The 17269-nt window shown below is 40.5% G+C and overlaps 2 protein-coding genes across 2 annotated transcripts in view; both read left to right on the forward strand.

Moving 5' to 3' along the window:
* The window catches only part of LOC106006760, a 69586-nt gene that overhangs the window by 39557 nt on the left and 12760 nt on the right, over window positions 1-17269 (forward strand). The window lies entirely within an intron of this gene.
* On the forward strand, window positions 12788-13297 carry LOC123388554 (60S ribosomal protein L23a-like). The gene has a single exon (XM_045068342.1). It carries the CDS (start codon window positions 12812-12814, stop codon window positions 13280-13282), a length of 471 nt encoding a protein of 156 aa, XP_044924277.1. The 5' UTR covers window positions 12788-12811; the 3' UTR covers window positions 13283-13297.

The raw sequence follows: 17269 nt of genomic DNA on the forward strand, positions 1-17269 counted from the left end.
ACTTTCAAATATGCAATACAATATTATTGACTATCATCATCATGTTGTAGATTACATCACCATGACATTTATTTTATAACTGGAAGTTTGTACCTCTGAATCCACTTCACACATTTTACCCACCTTCCTTTCCCTTCCCTTCTGGCAATCACCAATCTGTTCTCTGTATCTATGAGTGTTGTTTTGTTTTGCTCATTTGTTTTGGTTTTTGGATGGTACATGTAAGTGAAATCCTATGGTATTTGTCTTTCTCTGTCTTATTTATTTCATTTAGCATAATACTTTCTAGCTCCATCCATTTTGTTGCAAATGGCAAGATTTCATTATTTTTATGGCTAAGTAGTATTCCATTATATACATGTATCACATCTTTTTTATCCATTTATCCATTGATGGATGCTTAGGTTGCTTCCATATCTTAGCTATTGTAAATAATACTGCAGTGAACATAGCAAGTGCATATATCTTTTTGAATTTGTGTTTTCATTCTCTTTGGATAAATACCCAGAAGTGGGACTGCTAGATCATATGGTAGTTTTCTTTTTTAATTTTTTGGGGGACCTCCATTCTGTTTTTCACAGTGGTTTACATTTCTTGATGTTATTGCCTCTTCAGGGATTCATTTGATATCACAGGCATTATATCTCTGTAAATGATGTACTGTGGATTCTTCCGTTCTGAATATGTTAAGGCTCTCCTAAAGAAAAGTCCAAAAAATTTTGTGCAGGCTATGTTGAGATTTACCATTTCCTGCATCTCTGTAATTGAGAAGACACCCTGAAAAATTTGTGAACACTCCCACACCACCTTCACAAAAAGATAAGATTGTAAGCCACAAAGGAGTCACGTGATTCACTGAAGAAACTCTCCAAACAAGTGCCCGCCTCATATCTGCATCTAATTAAGAGAATGACTCATCAGTATTCCATGATGGTTAATTGTTTTTACTACTGCTTTTGACTATTTTCAAAACCATAACTCAAAAAATTGTTTTAATCATAATTCACTCATTCATTAAATTTAAAAAATGTTGAATATCTACTGTTTGAGGGATATCGGTCACTGAGGATACAGTAGTGAATAAAACAGATGTCTCTGTGTCATGGAGTTTACAGTGTAGTAGGGGAGACAGATATTAGACAAATAAGTATATCAGAGATTAGCTTTGTAAAACTCAACATTTAAAAAAAGATACACCAAAACTTCCTAAATAAATAAATTCTAGGAATGTTGACTCTTAGGCCTGGAAATCTGTTGTATCTTTTTTTATATATTTTTATAATTTATTTATTTGACAGAGATCACAAGCAGGCAGAGAGGCAGGCAGAGAGATGAGAGAGAAAGAGAGAGAGAGAGACAGGGGGAAGCAGGCTCCCTGCAGAGCAGAGAGCCCGATGTGGGGCTCTATCCCAGGACCCTGGGATCATGACCTGAGCCGAAGGCAGAGGCTTTAACCCACTGAGCCACTCAGGCGCCCCCACACTCACATTTTTTGAAAGAAGCTTTTAATAGAGTTAACTATGTGCAGAATTTAGGTAGTGTGTTGAGAATCCACAAGTGATATTCCAGAACATGCGGCTAGCAAGGCTGTTAACACCCTTATACCTAAAGCAGCAGAGGGAGAGAGTGATTTCTTTCTTTTTTTTTTTTAAAAAGATTTTATTTATTTATTTGACAGAGAGTACAAGTAGGCAGAGTGCAGGTAGGCAGAGAGAGAGGAAGGGAAGCAGTCTCCCCGCTGAGCAGAGAGCCCAATGTGGGACTCCATCCCAGGACCCTGAGATCATGACCTGAGCCGAAGGCAGTGGCTTAACCCACTGAGCCACCCAGGCGCCCCTAAGAGAGTGATTTCTTGAACCTGGATTAGGGAGAGCAAGGGCCTTATGGCAAGGGATACTTGATGAGAGGGACTATAACCTTCAGGTGAGGGAAATAGCCAGCCAGCCTACAGAAACTTCTCAGAGAACAAGTCATCATAGAAGTAGGTACCCCAACTTTGTCCTACTCCATTCCTGCAGTTTCTTGCCAGTCCTTTCCATTGGCCAAACCCGACTGGAAGCCAGTGGCCATGGAGCTCACCGATATCTGTATGTGGGTGAATATGGACTCCACCTCTCTTATATTTTATTTTCTAATCTTACCATCTCTTGCTCTGCCTTTCTAATGTAAAACTGGGGCTCATATTTGGAAGCTAATCCTTGTAACTTTTTCCTGGTTGTTGTAGAGGCTACTTTGAGACCACAGGGTTGAGCCATGGAAACTTGGTTAAGGCAAAAGGGACCATGGTATCCCAACCCCCTGGCTGAATCCAGACAGGCCCATCAGGCGACCCATCTCAAAATAGCCATAGCCCCTAACTAATCAACGGGCGGCTATGCACAACCAGTTTCAGTTGCCAAAAAAAAGGGGAAATTCCATACATCCCCCTCCCTCCTCACTTTTCCCCTTTAAATACTGCCCACACCCACTACCTCCCCGCAGACAATCTCTGCTTTGCTCCCTTCTGTGGTGTATTCGGTAAACTTCTAGCTCCTTTGTGCAGCCTTGGGTGAATTCTTTCACTACTGGGGCCACTCCAGTTCTGTTTACCTCCACCCCCACCCCTTGCCTGGCAACCACACCCGTGATTAGGATCATTGAGAACAAAGACACTGAACTCTAAACAACCAGATTCAAAGATACCACCTACCTCATCAGAGGAAGGATGAAAATGGTTGGAGAGACTATGAACCCGAAGAACTAGTATTTCTTGCCCAGGCCGGATGATGAAATTTTTTTTTTTTTTTTTGGATGATGAAACTTTTAAAAAGGCAGGCTAGTAAAGAGTTCTGGCATGCATGGGAAAGAAACTCCCAATTTCAGTACTGTGGCTACCTTTGGAGAGAGAAGGTAAAGAGATCCAGGAGAAGTACAGAGGGAGCTCCAACTGGGGTTATATTTTATTTCTTAATAACAGAAATGCTGAAGCATATGGAAGAAAATGCTAGAATTTGCTAGTGAATGGTAGGGTGCTACTTATGAAATTCTTTGTTCTTTTCTCTGTGTGGCGAGTACAGTTGGTGGGGCAGGGCTACACGTGACCCAGGAAAGCAGACAGGATGTACAGAATAGTGCAATTATCTGTCTGTCAGGGTCCCAGTGATGTTTTGGGAACCTGTTTCTTAAGTCTAGCCATAGGCTAACTGCCTCAGGGGGCTCTGGAATCCTGATAGGAGGAGTTTGGAGACAGATAAAGTTGGAATTCCTAGCTCTGCTTCACAAAGGAGGTAGTCCTCTGTAGGAGTTCAGAGCCAGTCTGGAGAGCCATCCTGTAGAGACAGCCTGTCCAGGTCAGATCTTGGTTGGGGAACGTCCTGGCCGTGTCCCAGTTTCCTCATCTGTAAAAGGGGATGAGAATGTCAACCCATGTCAAAGGGTTGTTGAGAGGATTATGGCCATAGACTTAGTTTTACACTATTTTTAGGCTGTTTTTCTCCCAGACAAGCTGAACTAATGAGAACAGTCGTCTCATGTGGGGTTGGCAAACTTTTTCTCTAAAGGCCAAGTGCTAAACATTTGAGACTTTGCAGGCCACACAATATCTGTCCCAAGTGATGTAGGAAAGATGTTAGGGTTCAAAGCAGATGGCCGAGAAAGAATTCTTGAGACATCTTTGGTGCAAAAAGTGGTTTTATTAAAGCACGGGGGCAGGACCCATGGGCAGAAAGAGCTGGGGTCATGAAGAGTGACCTATTATACACTTGCCAGTTGGGAGGGTGTTAGGAACAGAACAAAGCTCCAAGGTATTTTGGAAACAAGTTTTCCAGGATCCTGAGGAGCCTAGCTCTTGTTAGGAAAGGGCATTTATTACTGTTTAGTAAACTCTCAGTCAAGAGATCCTTTCAGATGTGTATCAGTGTGCCACAAGGAGGACGATTCCTAATGTGAATGGGGGGTGTGTATGGGGGTTGAAATAAAGGGATCTCCAAAGGAATTTCCATATATTTAAAGTAGACTGAGAGGATCCTGGAGGGTCTGGCTAAGATTGCCTTTTGCTCTTAGCAAAGTGTCAACATTTAGGCAGTTGAGTCCCTAGAGGAATGTCATTCTGCCTGTTTCAAGAACTTATCAATGGGCTGTAAGTCGTAAGGAAATTTAATAATTTTTCTTTTGCCTCTGTTGCCTTTCCCAGATCACCAACTACTTAACTCTGGTGTTGTAGTGAGAAAGCAGTCATGTACAATACATAAACAAATGGATATAGTTGTGTTACGATAAAATTTTATTCATTACACCCATTAATAACCAGTGGGAGCCAGAGGCCTGAGTTTTCAGGATTCAAGGAGGGATTGGGGGAGCAGGGACTTCATTATCCTTTGGGGAAAGGGGATGCATTACAAAGACAGGTCATGAGGGTGGCTGTAAGAGATTGACTTCTGAATGGGAAACAGCTTAAAGGGGAGCACTGGGAGCTGCGGAGGAGAAAGGGGGGAAGAATTAGGGAAGAATTCGCTAAATTATTTGCAACTTCACATAGGTACGCCCCTTGTGGGTACTAGGGGGTCCTGATGTACTGCCTTCCTCAGTCTTCAGGACAGCCAGGCAAGGACTAGTGTGGCCGAGCCCTTAGGCTAATCATCTGTGTCCGTGAGCCATCTATCCATTTACCACAGTGTGCCCTAAAAAATAAGTTTCTATGAAGATTGTTTAAAAAAAAAAAAAAGGCCGCAAATGGAGTCACTTGCAAACCAAAACTTAATTGCAAGATTTAACGTGACCTTTAACCAATCTGGAATTTCCTGATCAACACTGCATGAAACAATCTGCATGATAAGACCCCCTGCCCTTCTTCCAAGGGAAGGTGACCTTGCCTGAAACAATCCTTTCTTTTCTTTTGCTAATAACTTCCTTGTTTCTGCCTGTACAAACCTTCCGTTATGTATAACTCTTCTGTACAGGGCTTTTCTATTTGCTAGATGGGATGCTGCCCGATTCATGAATTGTTGAGTAAAGCCAATTAGCTCTTCAAATTTACTCAGTTAAATTTTGCTTCAGCTGAACCAGGACAAGAAATAGTCGGGGAAGCACCAAATTAGGAAATAAGGAGTACCCAGGGTACCACTCCTGATCTTCCCCTCAACCTAACTGTATGTACAGCTTTGAAAGACATGCCTGAGACCTTAAGCCAAGAACTGCTTAAGGTATTCTATATCAGGTAATGGCAGATCAGGTAATTCAGACCAACCCTCCTTTAAAAGACAAGTAAAAAAGGTGGACAAAGTCTATGAAAAAATGTTTAAAACCATCAAGAGAGCTACTGATACTGTAGGCATGTTATTAGTTGGACATTAAGGAAGTATTTAGGTAATAAGAGAATTTCATGACCTACTTTATGTCAGACATTTTAAAAACAGATATATTTATTTATTTGAGAGAAAGAATGAGCAGGAGGAGCAGAGGGAAAGGGAGAATTTCAAGCAGACTCTGCGCTGAACATGGAACCTGACACAGGGCTTGATCAGAGGACACAGATCAGGACCTGAGCCAAAACCAAGGGTTGGGTGCTTAACTGACTGTGCCACCCAGGAACCCCACATGTCAGACATTTTTTTTAAAGATTCCATTTGTTTATTTCATAGAGGGAAGGATCACAAGTAGGCAGAGCAGCAGGCTGAGGGGGGGGGGGCGCGGGAGCGGGAAGCAGGCTCCCCACTGAGCAGAAAACCCAATGCGGGGCTCGATTCCAGGACCCTTAGATCGTGACCTGAGCTGAAGGCAGAGGCTTAACCCACTGAGCCACCCAGGTGCCCCACATGTCAGACATTTTAACATTACAATAAAATGGATAAATTCTTTGAAAACACAGTTTATCAAAATTAATACTGTAAGAAAATTGAAAGCTCAAATAATACTAAAGTTTCAGGCCCAGAGCTCTTCACAGTTGAGTTCTACTAAATATTTGAAGAAACAGCTCCAGTCTCTTCCGGAGACTAGAAATAGGATATTGCCCAACTTATTTTACGAGGCTTCTCTAACCTTGTTACTAGAATAACAAGGACAGTTTGAAAAAGGCAAAATGATAGGCCAGTTTCATTCGTCAACGTAGATACAAAACTCCTAAACCAAATTTTAGCAAACCAAGTCCAGTAATATATGGAGGAAAGGATAATATATCTTGAATACGTTGGGTTTATGCCCAGAAATGCAAGTATATTTTGACAAAAGAAGCAATTATTTTAAGTGGTCTTATTAACATATTTCTTTTTTTTTTCTTTCAAGTTTTTATTTAGTTAGTTGGGACGCCAGAGTGGCTCATTCGGTTAAGCATCTGCCTTTGGCTCAGGTCATGATCCTAGGGTCCTGGGATCGAGCCCTGCATGGGGGCTCCCTGCTCGGCGGGGAGCCTGCTTCTTCCTCTCCCTCTGCCACTCCCCTGCTTATGCTCTATCTGTGATAAATAAATAAAATCTTTAAAAAATAAATTCTAGTCAGTTACCATATACTGTAATATTGTTTTCAGGAACACAATTTAGTGATTCATCATTTATGTATAACATCCAGTGCTCAATATGACAAGTGCCCTCCTTAATATCCATCACCTATTTAGCCCATCCCCACCCAACTCCCTCCATGAACCCTCAATTTGTTCTCTATCATTAGGGGTCTTATGGTTTGTTTCCCTCTCTCTCTTTCTTACCCGCTTCCGATAGGTTCATCTGTTTTGTTTCTTAAACTCCACAGATGAGTGAAATCATATGGTATTTGTCTTTCTATGCCTGACTTATTTTGCTTAACATAATCCACTCTAGCTCCATCCACATTGTTGCAAATGGCAAGATTTCATTCCTTTTGATGGCTGAGTAATATTCCGTTATATACATATACCACTTCTTTATCCATTCATCATTCAGTGGACATTTGGGTTCTTTTCATAGTTTGATTATTGTTGATAATGCTGCTATAAACAGTGGGGTCGTGTACCCCCTTTGAATCTGTATTTTTGTATCCTTTGGGTAAATACCTAGTAGTGCAGTTGCTGGGTCATAGGGTAGTTCTATTTTTAACTTTTTGAGGAATCTACATACTGTTTCCCAGAGTGGTTGCACCATTTTGCATTCCCACCAACAATGTAGAAGGGTTACCTTTTCTCCACATCCTCACCAGCACTTGTTTCTTGTGTTGTTAATTTTAGCTATTCTGACAGCTCTGAAATGATATCTCATCAGAGTTTTGGTTTATATTTCCCCAATGATGAGTGATGTTGAGCATCTTTTCATTTATCTGTTAGCCATCTGGAGATCTTCTTTGGAAAAATGTTTATTCATGTCTTCTACCCATTCCTTAACTGGATTATTTTTTTAAAGATTTTATTTATTTATTTGACAGAGAGAGAGAGATCACAAGTAGGCAGAGAGGCAGACAGAGAGAGGTGGGGGGAAGCAGGCTCCCTGCTGAGCAGAGGGCCCGATGCGGGGCTTGATCCCAGGACCCTGAGACCATGACCTGAGCTAAAGGCAGAGACTTAACCACTGAGCCATCCAGGTGCCCCTGGATTATTTGTTTTTTGGCTGTTGAGTTTAATAAGCTCTTTATAGATTTTAGATACTGACCCTTTATCTGATAGGTCATTTGCAAATATTTTCTCCCATTCTATAGGCTGCCTTTTAGTTTTGTTGACTGTTTCCTTCCCTTTGCAGAAAGTTTTTATCTTGATGAAGCCCCAGTAGTTCATTTTCCCTTTTGTTTTCCTTGCCTCTGGCAATGTGTCTAGTAAGAAGTTGTAATAGAGCTTGAACTTCAGAGTTGTGATGTCTCCAGTTTTGCTTCCTTTTTCAGGATTGCTCTGGCTATTCTGTATTAATATATTAAAAGGGAAAATCTTTTTTAAAATTTTATTTTATTTTTTCAGTGTTCCAAGATTCATTGTTTATGCACCACACCCAGTGCTCCATGCAATACGTGCCCTCCTTAATACCCACCACCAGGCTCCCCTCACCCCCCACCCTTACAAAACCCTCAGTTTGTTTCTCAGAGTCCACAGTCTTTCATGGTTCATCTCCGACTCTGATTTCCCCCAATTCATTTTTCCTTTCCTTCTCCTAATGTCCTCCATGTTATTCTAAAAGGGAAAATCTTGGGGCGCCTGGGTGGCTCATTGGGTTAAAGCCTATGCCTTTGGCTCGGGTCATGATCCCAGGGTCCTGGGATGGAGACCCACATCAGGCTTCCTGCTCAGTAGGGAGCCTGCTTCCTCCTCTCTCTCTCTGCCTGCCTCTCTGCCTACTTGTGATCTCTCTTTCTGTCAAATAAATAAATAAAATCTTTTAAAAAAATAAATAAAAGGGAAAATCTTGTGGTAACCTCAGAAGATGCAGAAAAAACATTAAAAATTCAATATCCATTCAAGGGTGCCTGACTGGCTCAGTTGGTAGAACATGCAACTTTTGATCTTGGGGTTGTAAGTTCAAGTCCCACATGGGGTATAGAGATTACTTAAAAATAGAGATTATGCGGAGTGAAATAAGTCAAGCAGAGAGAGTCAATTATCATATGGTTTCACTTATTTGTGGAGCATAACAAAAAGCATGGAGAACATGAGGAGTTAGAGAGAAGGGGGTTGGGGTAAATTAGAAGGGGAGGTGAATCATGAGAGACTATGGACTCTGAAAAACAATCTGAGGGGTTTGAAGTGGCAGGGGGGGTGGGAGGTTGGGGGAACCAGGTGGTGGGTATTATAGAGGGCACGGATTGCATGGAGCACTGGGTGTGGTGAAAAAATAATGATACTGTTATGCTGAAAATAAATAAATAAATAAAATCTTTTAAAAATTCAGTGTCCATGCATATTAAAAACTAATAGCAAAGTAGGAATAGATGAGAATATTCTTTTTATATTTTTAAAAAATATTTTAGATGAGAATCATTTTAATTTGATAAGGATCTTGAAAAAATTTAAACCATCACCATATTTAATGGTGAATAATTGAGCATATGAGATCATGAACATAACAGACATGCCCACTATCACCACCATTTGTCTTTAACATTGTAGTGGAAGTCCTATGCAGTGCAACAAGGGGAAAATGGTATAAGGTTTTGAGAGGATAAAGCAGAATTTTTATTATTTGCACATGACATGACTATGTATATAAATGTTCTAAAAGTACAGATCAATGATTAGAATTAATGGGTCTGTTAAACAAGGATGCTGGATAAAAGATATATATACAAAATTTAATTTTTTCCCACAAATAGAAAAATGGAAATTAAAAGGAAAGGATACAATATGCCAAAGCATCATTTAAAAAAACTTGGAATATCATGTTGAGGAACTTCAGAGTAAGTGTACCAACCATGAAGGCCACCAAATGTGGGGAAACCGGATAGGGTGGAGACTAATGATTTGGGCGGTGAAATAATTCACCCAAGGGAGAACAAAAGAGAAGTTTACTGAATACCCTACAAGGGAGTGGTGAGCAGGACAGCAAAGCAGAGAGACTATCCGGAAAAAGGTGTTGGTAAGGGGCCACAGTTACAGGGCAGAGTAAGGGAGTATGGGGTATATGGTATTTTCCCCTTTTTGGTAATCTCAGGAACTGTGCTTGGTTGTAATTGGTCAGTTAGGACTTATGACTGTTTTGAGGTGGGTGGCTTAATGAGCCTGTCTGCATTCGGCCCGGTGGTTGCTGTGGGCACTTTTGCCTTAAGTTTCCATTCCTCAAGCCTATTGCCTAAAAGTAGCCTCCACACTGATGTCTGCAATTCACTTTGAAATACATCAAGAATGACATGGATTAATGGATGGATAGAGAGTTAGGGAGATGAATAATACATGATAAAGCAAGTATAGTGAAATGTTAATGGTAAAAATCAAGGTGGTGGGTATATGGGTGTTCACTATAATATCCTCTCATCTTTTCTGTATTTTTTTAAAAGATTTTATTTATTTATTTGACAGAGAAGGAGATCTCAAGTAGGCAGAGAGTCAGGCAGAGAGAGAGAGAAGCAGGCTCCCCGCTGAGCAAAGAGCCTGATGCGGGGCTTGATCCCAGGACCCTGAGATCATGACCCGAGCTGAAGGCAGTGGCTTAATCCACTGAGCCACCCAGGCGCCCCATCTTTTCTGTATTTTTGAACAATATCACAATAAAATGTTAGAAAAGCCTTGAAACAAATACAATTGGAGAAGTTTATATACTCTGTGGATAAAAATATAAAACCTTATTAAAAAATATTCAAGAAGGCCTAAACAGAGATGTCTGGGTGGCTCAGACAGTTGGGCAGCTGACTCTTGATTTTGGCTTGGGTAGTGATCTCAAGCTTGTTGAATCAAGCCCCAGGGGGGCTCTGCATTGGCAGGGAGTCTGCTTGAGATTCTCTCTCTCTCTCCCTTGCCTCTCCCTCACTTTCTCTCTAAAATAAGTAGGCGAATCTTAAAAAAAAAAAAAAAAAGAAAAGAAGAAGAATAAGAAAAAGACCTAAACCAAAGAAGTGATACACTGTGTTTGTGGAGTAGAAGACTAAATACTATTGGAGGAAATCATTGAGAGGATGTGACCACCCAAAATAAGCTTTGTATGTGTGGAAGCTCCCCTGCTTATGAAGACTGCCCCCCACCAATCTAGAGTGCTCTCTTCCTTGGGTCTCTTCCTGCCCACTGTGTTTGTGGGGGAAGTGGTTTCAAATTTCACCCAGGGAATGAACCAACAATTGTAAAAAAGTAAAATGATCTATAGATTCAATGCAATGATCTATAGATGCAATGTAATCTATAGATTACAATTAAAATCCCAGCAGGTTTTCCTGAGAGGAAATTTGACAAGCTAATTCAAAAACATACTTGGAAATCCACAGGGCCAAGGATAGCTAAGGCACTGTTGAAGAACAGGGTGGGAGGAATTGCTATAGCAGATATCAAGACTCATTGTAAAGCTATATTGACTAATACACTGTGATATTAACACAAATAAACAAGCCAGTGGAGCAGAACAGAGAGCCCAGGAACAAACTGATGATTTTAAGTGCATTAAAATTGAGAAATTCTGGGGCGCCTGTGTGGCTCAGTGGGTTAAGTCTCTGCCCTCGGCTCAGGTCGTGATCTCAGGGTCCTGGGATTGAGCCCCATGTAGGCTCTCTGCTCAGCAGGGGGCCTGCTTCCCCCTCCTCACTGCCTGCCTCTCTGTCTACTTGTGATCTCTCTCTCTCTGTCAAATTAAAATAAATAAAATTAAATTAGATTAAATTAAGAAATTCTCTTGGGGCTTCTGGGTGGCTTGTCAGTTAAGCATCATTTGGCTCAGGGCACCATCTCATGGGTTGTGGGATCGAGGCCCACATAGAACTCTGCACTCAGGAGGGAGTCTGCTTGAAGAATCTCCCTCTGCCCCTCCCACCACTTGCTGTCTCTCAAGGTCTCTTTCTCACCCTGTCTCTCTAGAATAAATCTTTAAAAAAAAAAGAAAGGCCCCTTAACTTTATTGCTGCCCCTGTAAGCCGTGATACAAATCTCACTCACATAAGTGACCAAACAAGACCCGACAACTCAACTCTCTATACCGTGTTTTTGCACTCTAAGTTTTTATTTGTATCTGTAGTTTGTTTTCCTTGTTATGTCCATTAGATAAACATGGCATGTTTTATTCTACTTTTGAAGGACAACTTCTCTTAAGCGTACATATAATTATATTATATATTATAGGGTACATGGGAAAATATTTCTGCCAGATACATACTTGTGTGGAACTGCTCACTCATGAAATATGTATATTTTCAAATTTAGTAAATAATCAGACAGTTTTCAAAGGTGGTTACAACAGTTTGCAGTCTCATTATTGCTCTGTGTTTTTGTCAGCCATTGTTAGTGTCAGGCTTTTGATTTTCACCAATCAAGCGGGTTTGCAATAACATCACATTGTAGTTCTAATTTACATTTCTCTGATTACTAATGAGGTTAAGCAAATTTTCACATGTTTATTATGTAGTTGGATTTACAGTTTTGTGGAGTGACTACTCAAGTCTCTAGCTTATTTTTCTATTATGTTGTCTTTTGTCTTATTGATTTGTAGGAATTCTTTATTCATTTTTGGAAAACAGCCGTTTATTCTAGGATTTTATGGCAAATATCTACTCCATTCTGTAACTTGTCTCTTCACCTTATGGTATTTTCTGGTAAAGAGAATTTCTTTTCTTTTTCTTTTTCTTTTTTTTTTTTTTTTTTTTTTTTGAGGAGGAGAGAGAGAGAGGCGAGAGAGGAAGAGCGAGGTAGGGGAGGGGCAGAGGGAGAGAGAATCTTAAGCAGGCTCTATTATGCTAAATAGTGGTATGGATATAGACAGAAGAAATCCTGCTGATCTGCTGTGTGTTAGAAGATTATCTGCTCAGCGACTGTGGGAGTAGAAGTCTGCATAAGGGTCCTGAACTGGGCAGAGTGTCACCTCTCACCTCAGTGGCTACTATGGCTAAGGACTCTGGGCTCTATGAGGGCTCCTTTATGTTGGGCTAAGACAGGTATGTGAAGGAATCCTGGACTGAGCAGGGACCATACATGGCTGCTGGGCTGTGGTATGTATATGAGCACTGCTCTCGAAAGAAGACGATTTGAAAGGAAAAATATCAGTCAAAAAAAAAGAGATTGTTCAAAATAAAAATGACAAAATTTCACTTAAAATATTGCTGCAAAAACTCTAATAAGATACTAACAAAAGAATACCATCATGTATTAACCATGACCACATGGACTTTATTTTAGAAATGTGAAGGTGCTTCAGTATAATGAAATATATTATTATAATATTTATTATATTAATAGGGGAAAGGTAGCCCTTTTACGAAGATGGCGCCGAAAGCTAAGAAGGAAGCCCCTGCCCCTCCCAAAGCCGAAGCCAAAGCAAAGGCTTTGAAAGCCAAGAAAGCGGTGCTGAAAGGCGTCCACAGTCACAAAAAAAAGAAGATCTGCACATCACCTACGTTCGGACGACCCAAGACTCTGCGTCTCCGAAGGCAACCCAAATACCCTCGAAAGAGCGCCCCCAGGAGAAACAAGCTTGACCACTATGCCATCATCAAGTTCCCCCTGACTACTGAGTCAGCCATGAAGAAAATAGAAGACAACAACACACTTGTGTTCATTGTGGATGTCAAGGCCAACAAGCACCAGATGAAACAGGCTGTGAAGAAGCTCTATGACATTGATGTAGCCAAGGTCAACACCTTAATCAGGCCTGATGGAGAGAAGAAGGCATACGTTCGGCTGGCCCCTGACTATAATGCTTTGGATGTTGCCAACAAAATTGGGATCATCTAAACTGAGTCCAGCTGGCTAAATCTAAATACAGTTTTTTCATGATAAAAAAAAAATAGGGGAAAGGTAGAAAACATATGATCCTCTTAATAATGTGCCCCAAAGGACAATTCCATGTTTCCTTATGACAATATTTTATACAATCTTACTGAAACAGGAATAGATGGATATTGCCTTAATAATGTAAGAAACACTGGTGTCAAACAAAAAAAACTAGCATTATCTTTCATATTTTTTTCTGGACTGCCTACCTGCTGTCTACTTTTATGGCATGATTAGCAAGCAACTGGGTATGGCCTAAGGAAAACAATGACTGCTGGGGCGCCTGGGTTGCTCAGTGGGGTAAGCGTCTGTCTTCAGCTCAGGTCATGATCCCAGGGTCCTGGGATCAAGCACATGGGGCTCCCAGCTCAGTGGAGAGTCTGCTTGTCCCCCTGCCCCTCCCTCTGCTCATTCTCTCTTTCAAATAAATAAAATCTTTAAAAAAAAAATAAAATAAAGAAAATGGTTACAGCTTATAATTTTTAAAAAACAACTTTAAATTTCAACAATCTTCTGGAATCGAGAGTAACTGTTCAGTATCTGGCTGTGCTAGAAGTCAGGATGCTGCCCCTACAGATGAATGTGTTGTGCAAATCTGTATAAATAAAGCTGCTCTGGAAGCCCTTTGGCAGGCTCAATGGAAGCTGGATTCTCTGGCTAGAAGTAGGGCAGCTGGCAAGCAGGAAGGTAAAGTGTTCTTTTTTTGTGGGTTGAGAATGTGAGAGAGAGAGGGAGTGTCACCATAAGATTACAAAACAGAATTGAGAAGTGTTATGTAATGAATTGCCTGGGCTGATGGGAGTTATTCAGAGAGAGAGGTTGTCTAGCTTGGGGCCCATTGGATACTTGAGATACTTGAAGTGCACTTCAAGGGTCAGAGCTTAAGGAAACTTAGGTGAAGCCATCAACTAGGGTAGATGAGGTGGTCTATACTGGAATCTTCATCCCCCGTTATCCTCACCACCTAGGTTTCTATTATTTGGTTTGCTATTTTAAAATTATATTCTTTGAGGGGCGCCTGGATGGCTCAGTCGGTGAAGTGTCTGACTCTTGGTTTCAGCTCAGGTCATGATCTCAGGGTCATGAGATGGAGTCCCGTGTCCGTGGAGCCTGCTTGAGAGTCTCTCACTCCATCTCCCTCTGCTCCCCCGCCCCCCACCCCGCCGCCCTCTGGTCGTGTGCTTGGTCTCTCTCTCTCTTTCTGTCTCTCTCTCTCTCAAATAAAACAATAGATCTTTTTAAAAAAATAATATCCTTTGACTTCTGCCTATGGCCTATATGGCAATCATTGAGTCACCTTTACATTTCTCCTTCACTCTGTTTTTGGGTTGTATTTCTACTTTGTCAGAAAGCATTCAACTCTTGAGTCTCCTATTTGTTTTAGTCTTAGATTTGTAATTAAACCTACTCAATTCTCATTATGTGTTCTTTTACCAAAAATTTCCAGTCTTCTTAGTTGGATGAAACTTGACCTCTAGTAGAATCCTCAGAACGAGTTCTTAAATACAAAATATCTTTAGTTCTTAAAACTTTAAAACTAAAATTCGTCGCACACGATTTTTTTTACTTGAGTTTCTTTAAAGTGTTTCTTCACTCTTGTCTTACTTTATGTAATCCTATCAAGTGGTTTGATGCCGCCCAATTTTCTTTTTTTGTAGGTCACTTGTTTTCAGTTTTTTCTTCTTTTTGCCTCTAGATCCAAAGGATTTTTTAATTTATCATTAATGTCTGTTTTATTAGACCTTGTCTCAGAATTGATGGTCAGTTTTCCCAATTATAAAATGGACTCTTTATTCATTTTTTATTTATTTTTATTTTATTTTTAAGTGATCTTTATACCCGATGTGGGGCTCCAACTTACAACCCCAAGATCAATAGTCACATGCTCCACCAACTGAGCCAGCCAGGAACCCCTAAAATGGGCTCTTTGAATATGTAGAATCAGGTGCTCTTTTACTCTAGAAAGTTTTGTTGCGATTTTAATTTAAAAAAATTTCTTCTGTTCATTATTTGCTTTTTCTTTTCAAGAGATTCCAGATATATTATATCAAGCATCTTCCTCTTTAGCTCTTTATTTTGTTTCAGTTTTCCTGGCTCTTTTTCACTGTCATTCTTTCTTTCCTGTTTTATTCTATCATATCCATTCTCCTTTGGCTACTTCTTAATTTGGTCTTCTGAGATGATTTTGGTTTTTTGTTCACTTTTTTTCCCTGAGTTCAGTCAGCACTCACTTCACATTTTCCTGGCTGTTTTTATTCTGAGTATGAATTTCTGATTTATAGTATTCTTTCAAATCTGTAATTGCTTGTGTAATATATTTAACTCACTTTTTTCTTATACTAGCTTTGTGCAGATGTTGGGTTCCTTTTTCTAGTCATTCTGAAGTGTTCTGGGAGCTCTTGGTTCAGTAATAATAGTTGATGCCATGGGGGAAAAGGAGTTTGGATGCCTTATTTGGTTTATTGGTTCAAGAGCACCCTCTTCTGTTGACATGATGAAGTACAGTTTCCTTAATAAATGGTGCTTTTGGGGGAAGGGTCATTTGAACTGATTCTGTGATGCTCTCCTCTGATACTTCTCCCTTCCAAGTTACTGCCTTCTTTCTTAAGCCTTTTGTTCAGTGCAGTTTTGAAGAACCCTTCTTTTGACTCTTTGTGTTCAGATCCACCGGGTCTCAAACCTGTTTTTAGTATTTACTTAGAGTGAGACTTTCTCCTGAGTATGAACTCAAAGTGTTGTTATCATGTTTTATCACTGCTTGTACCCTGAAGAAGCCTCCTCTCTTCCTCACAATTCCTTAAAGGTTTTATTTGTTTATTAGTTTGAGAGAGAGAGAGCACACACCGCGTGCATGAGTGGGACGGGTGGGCAGAGGGAGAGAGAGAGAGAATCTCAAGCAGACTCCCTGATGAAGGTGAAGCCCAGTGTGGGGCTTGATCCCATGACCCTGAGATCATGACCTGAGCCAAAACCATGAGTTGGAGGCACCAACTGAGCCACTCAGGTGCCCCTCTTCTTCAAAATCCCTGTCTGACATTTCATACAAATGTAACTATATAGTATGTGGTCCTTTCTGACTGGTTTCTTTCACTTGGCATGATGTCTTCAAGGTTCATCCATTTAGCAGGCCATAGTTTATGTTAGGGTTCATTCTTTGTGTTGTGTGTTCTATGGTTTTTGACAAATATGTAATGGCATGTATCCTCCATTACATGATATACAGAGTAGTTCACTGCTCTAGGGGTGCCTGGCTGGCTCATTTGGAAGGGCATACAACTCTTGATGTTGGGGTTGTGAGTTCAAGCCCCATATTGGATGTAGATTAAAAAAAAAGTAGTTCACTGCTCTAAAAATCCTCTGTGCTCAAACTAGTCATCTCTCCCTCCCCAAGCCCCTGGCAACCACTGATCTTTTTACTATCTCCATAGTTTCCAGAATGTCATATATGTAATTGGATCATACAATATATTGCCTTTTCAGATTTCTTTCTTTCACTTAGTAATATACACTTCCATGTCTTTTAATGGCATGATAGTGCATTTCATTTTTTAACACAATAATATTCCATTGTCTAGTTGTACCACAGGTTTTTTTTAAATTTAAATTTAAATTTATTTGTTAATTTTACATATTTTTATTTATTTATTTAATTGAGAGAGAGAGCATGAGAGGGGGGAGGGTCAGAGGGAAAAGCAGACTTTCTCCCTCTGACATGGGACTCCATCCTGGGACACCGGAATCATGACCTGAGCCAAAGGCAGTTGCTTAACCAACTGAGCCACCCAGGTGCCCATAATTTTTAATTTTTTTAAAGATTTTATTTATTTATTTGAGACAGAAAGAGAGCACAAGTGGGGAGGAGGGTCAGAGAGAGAGGGAGAAGCAGACTCCCCATTGAGCAGGGAGTCCGATGTGGCGCTTGATCCCAGGACCCTGAGATTATGACCT

The sequence above is a fragment of the Mustela putorius genome, unplaced genomic scaffold, assembly GCF_011764305.1.
Source record: "Mustela putorius furo isolate JIRA1106 unplaced genomic scaffold, ASM1176430v1.1 tig00003901_pilon_pilon_pilon, whole genome shotgun sequence".
Lineage (NCBI taxonomy): Eukaryota > Metazoa > Chordata > Mammalia > Carnivora > Mustelidae > Mustela > Mustela putorius.

What these genes read in the sequence shown, in the direction of transcription:
- LOC123388554 (XM_045068342.1), top strand. Translation starts at nt 12,812, where the DNA reads ATGGCGCCGAAAGCTAAGAAGGAAGCCCCTGCCCCTCCCAAAGCCGAA.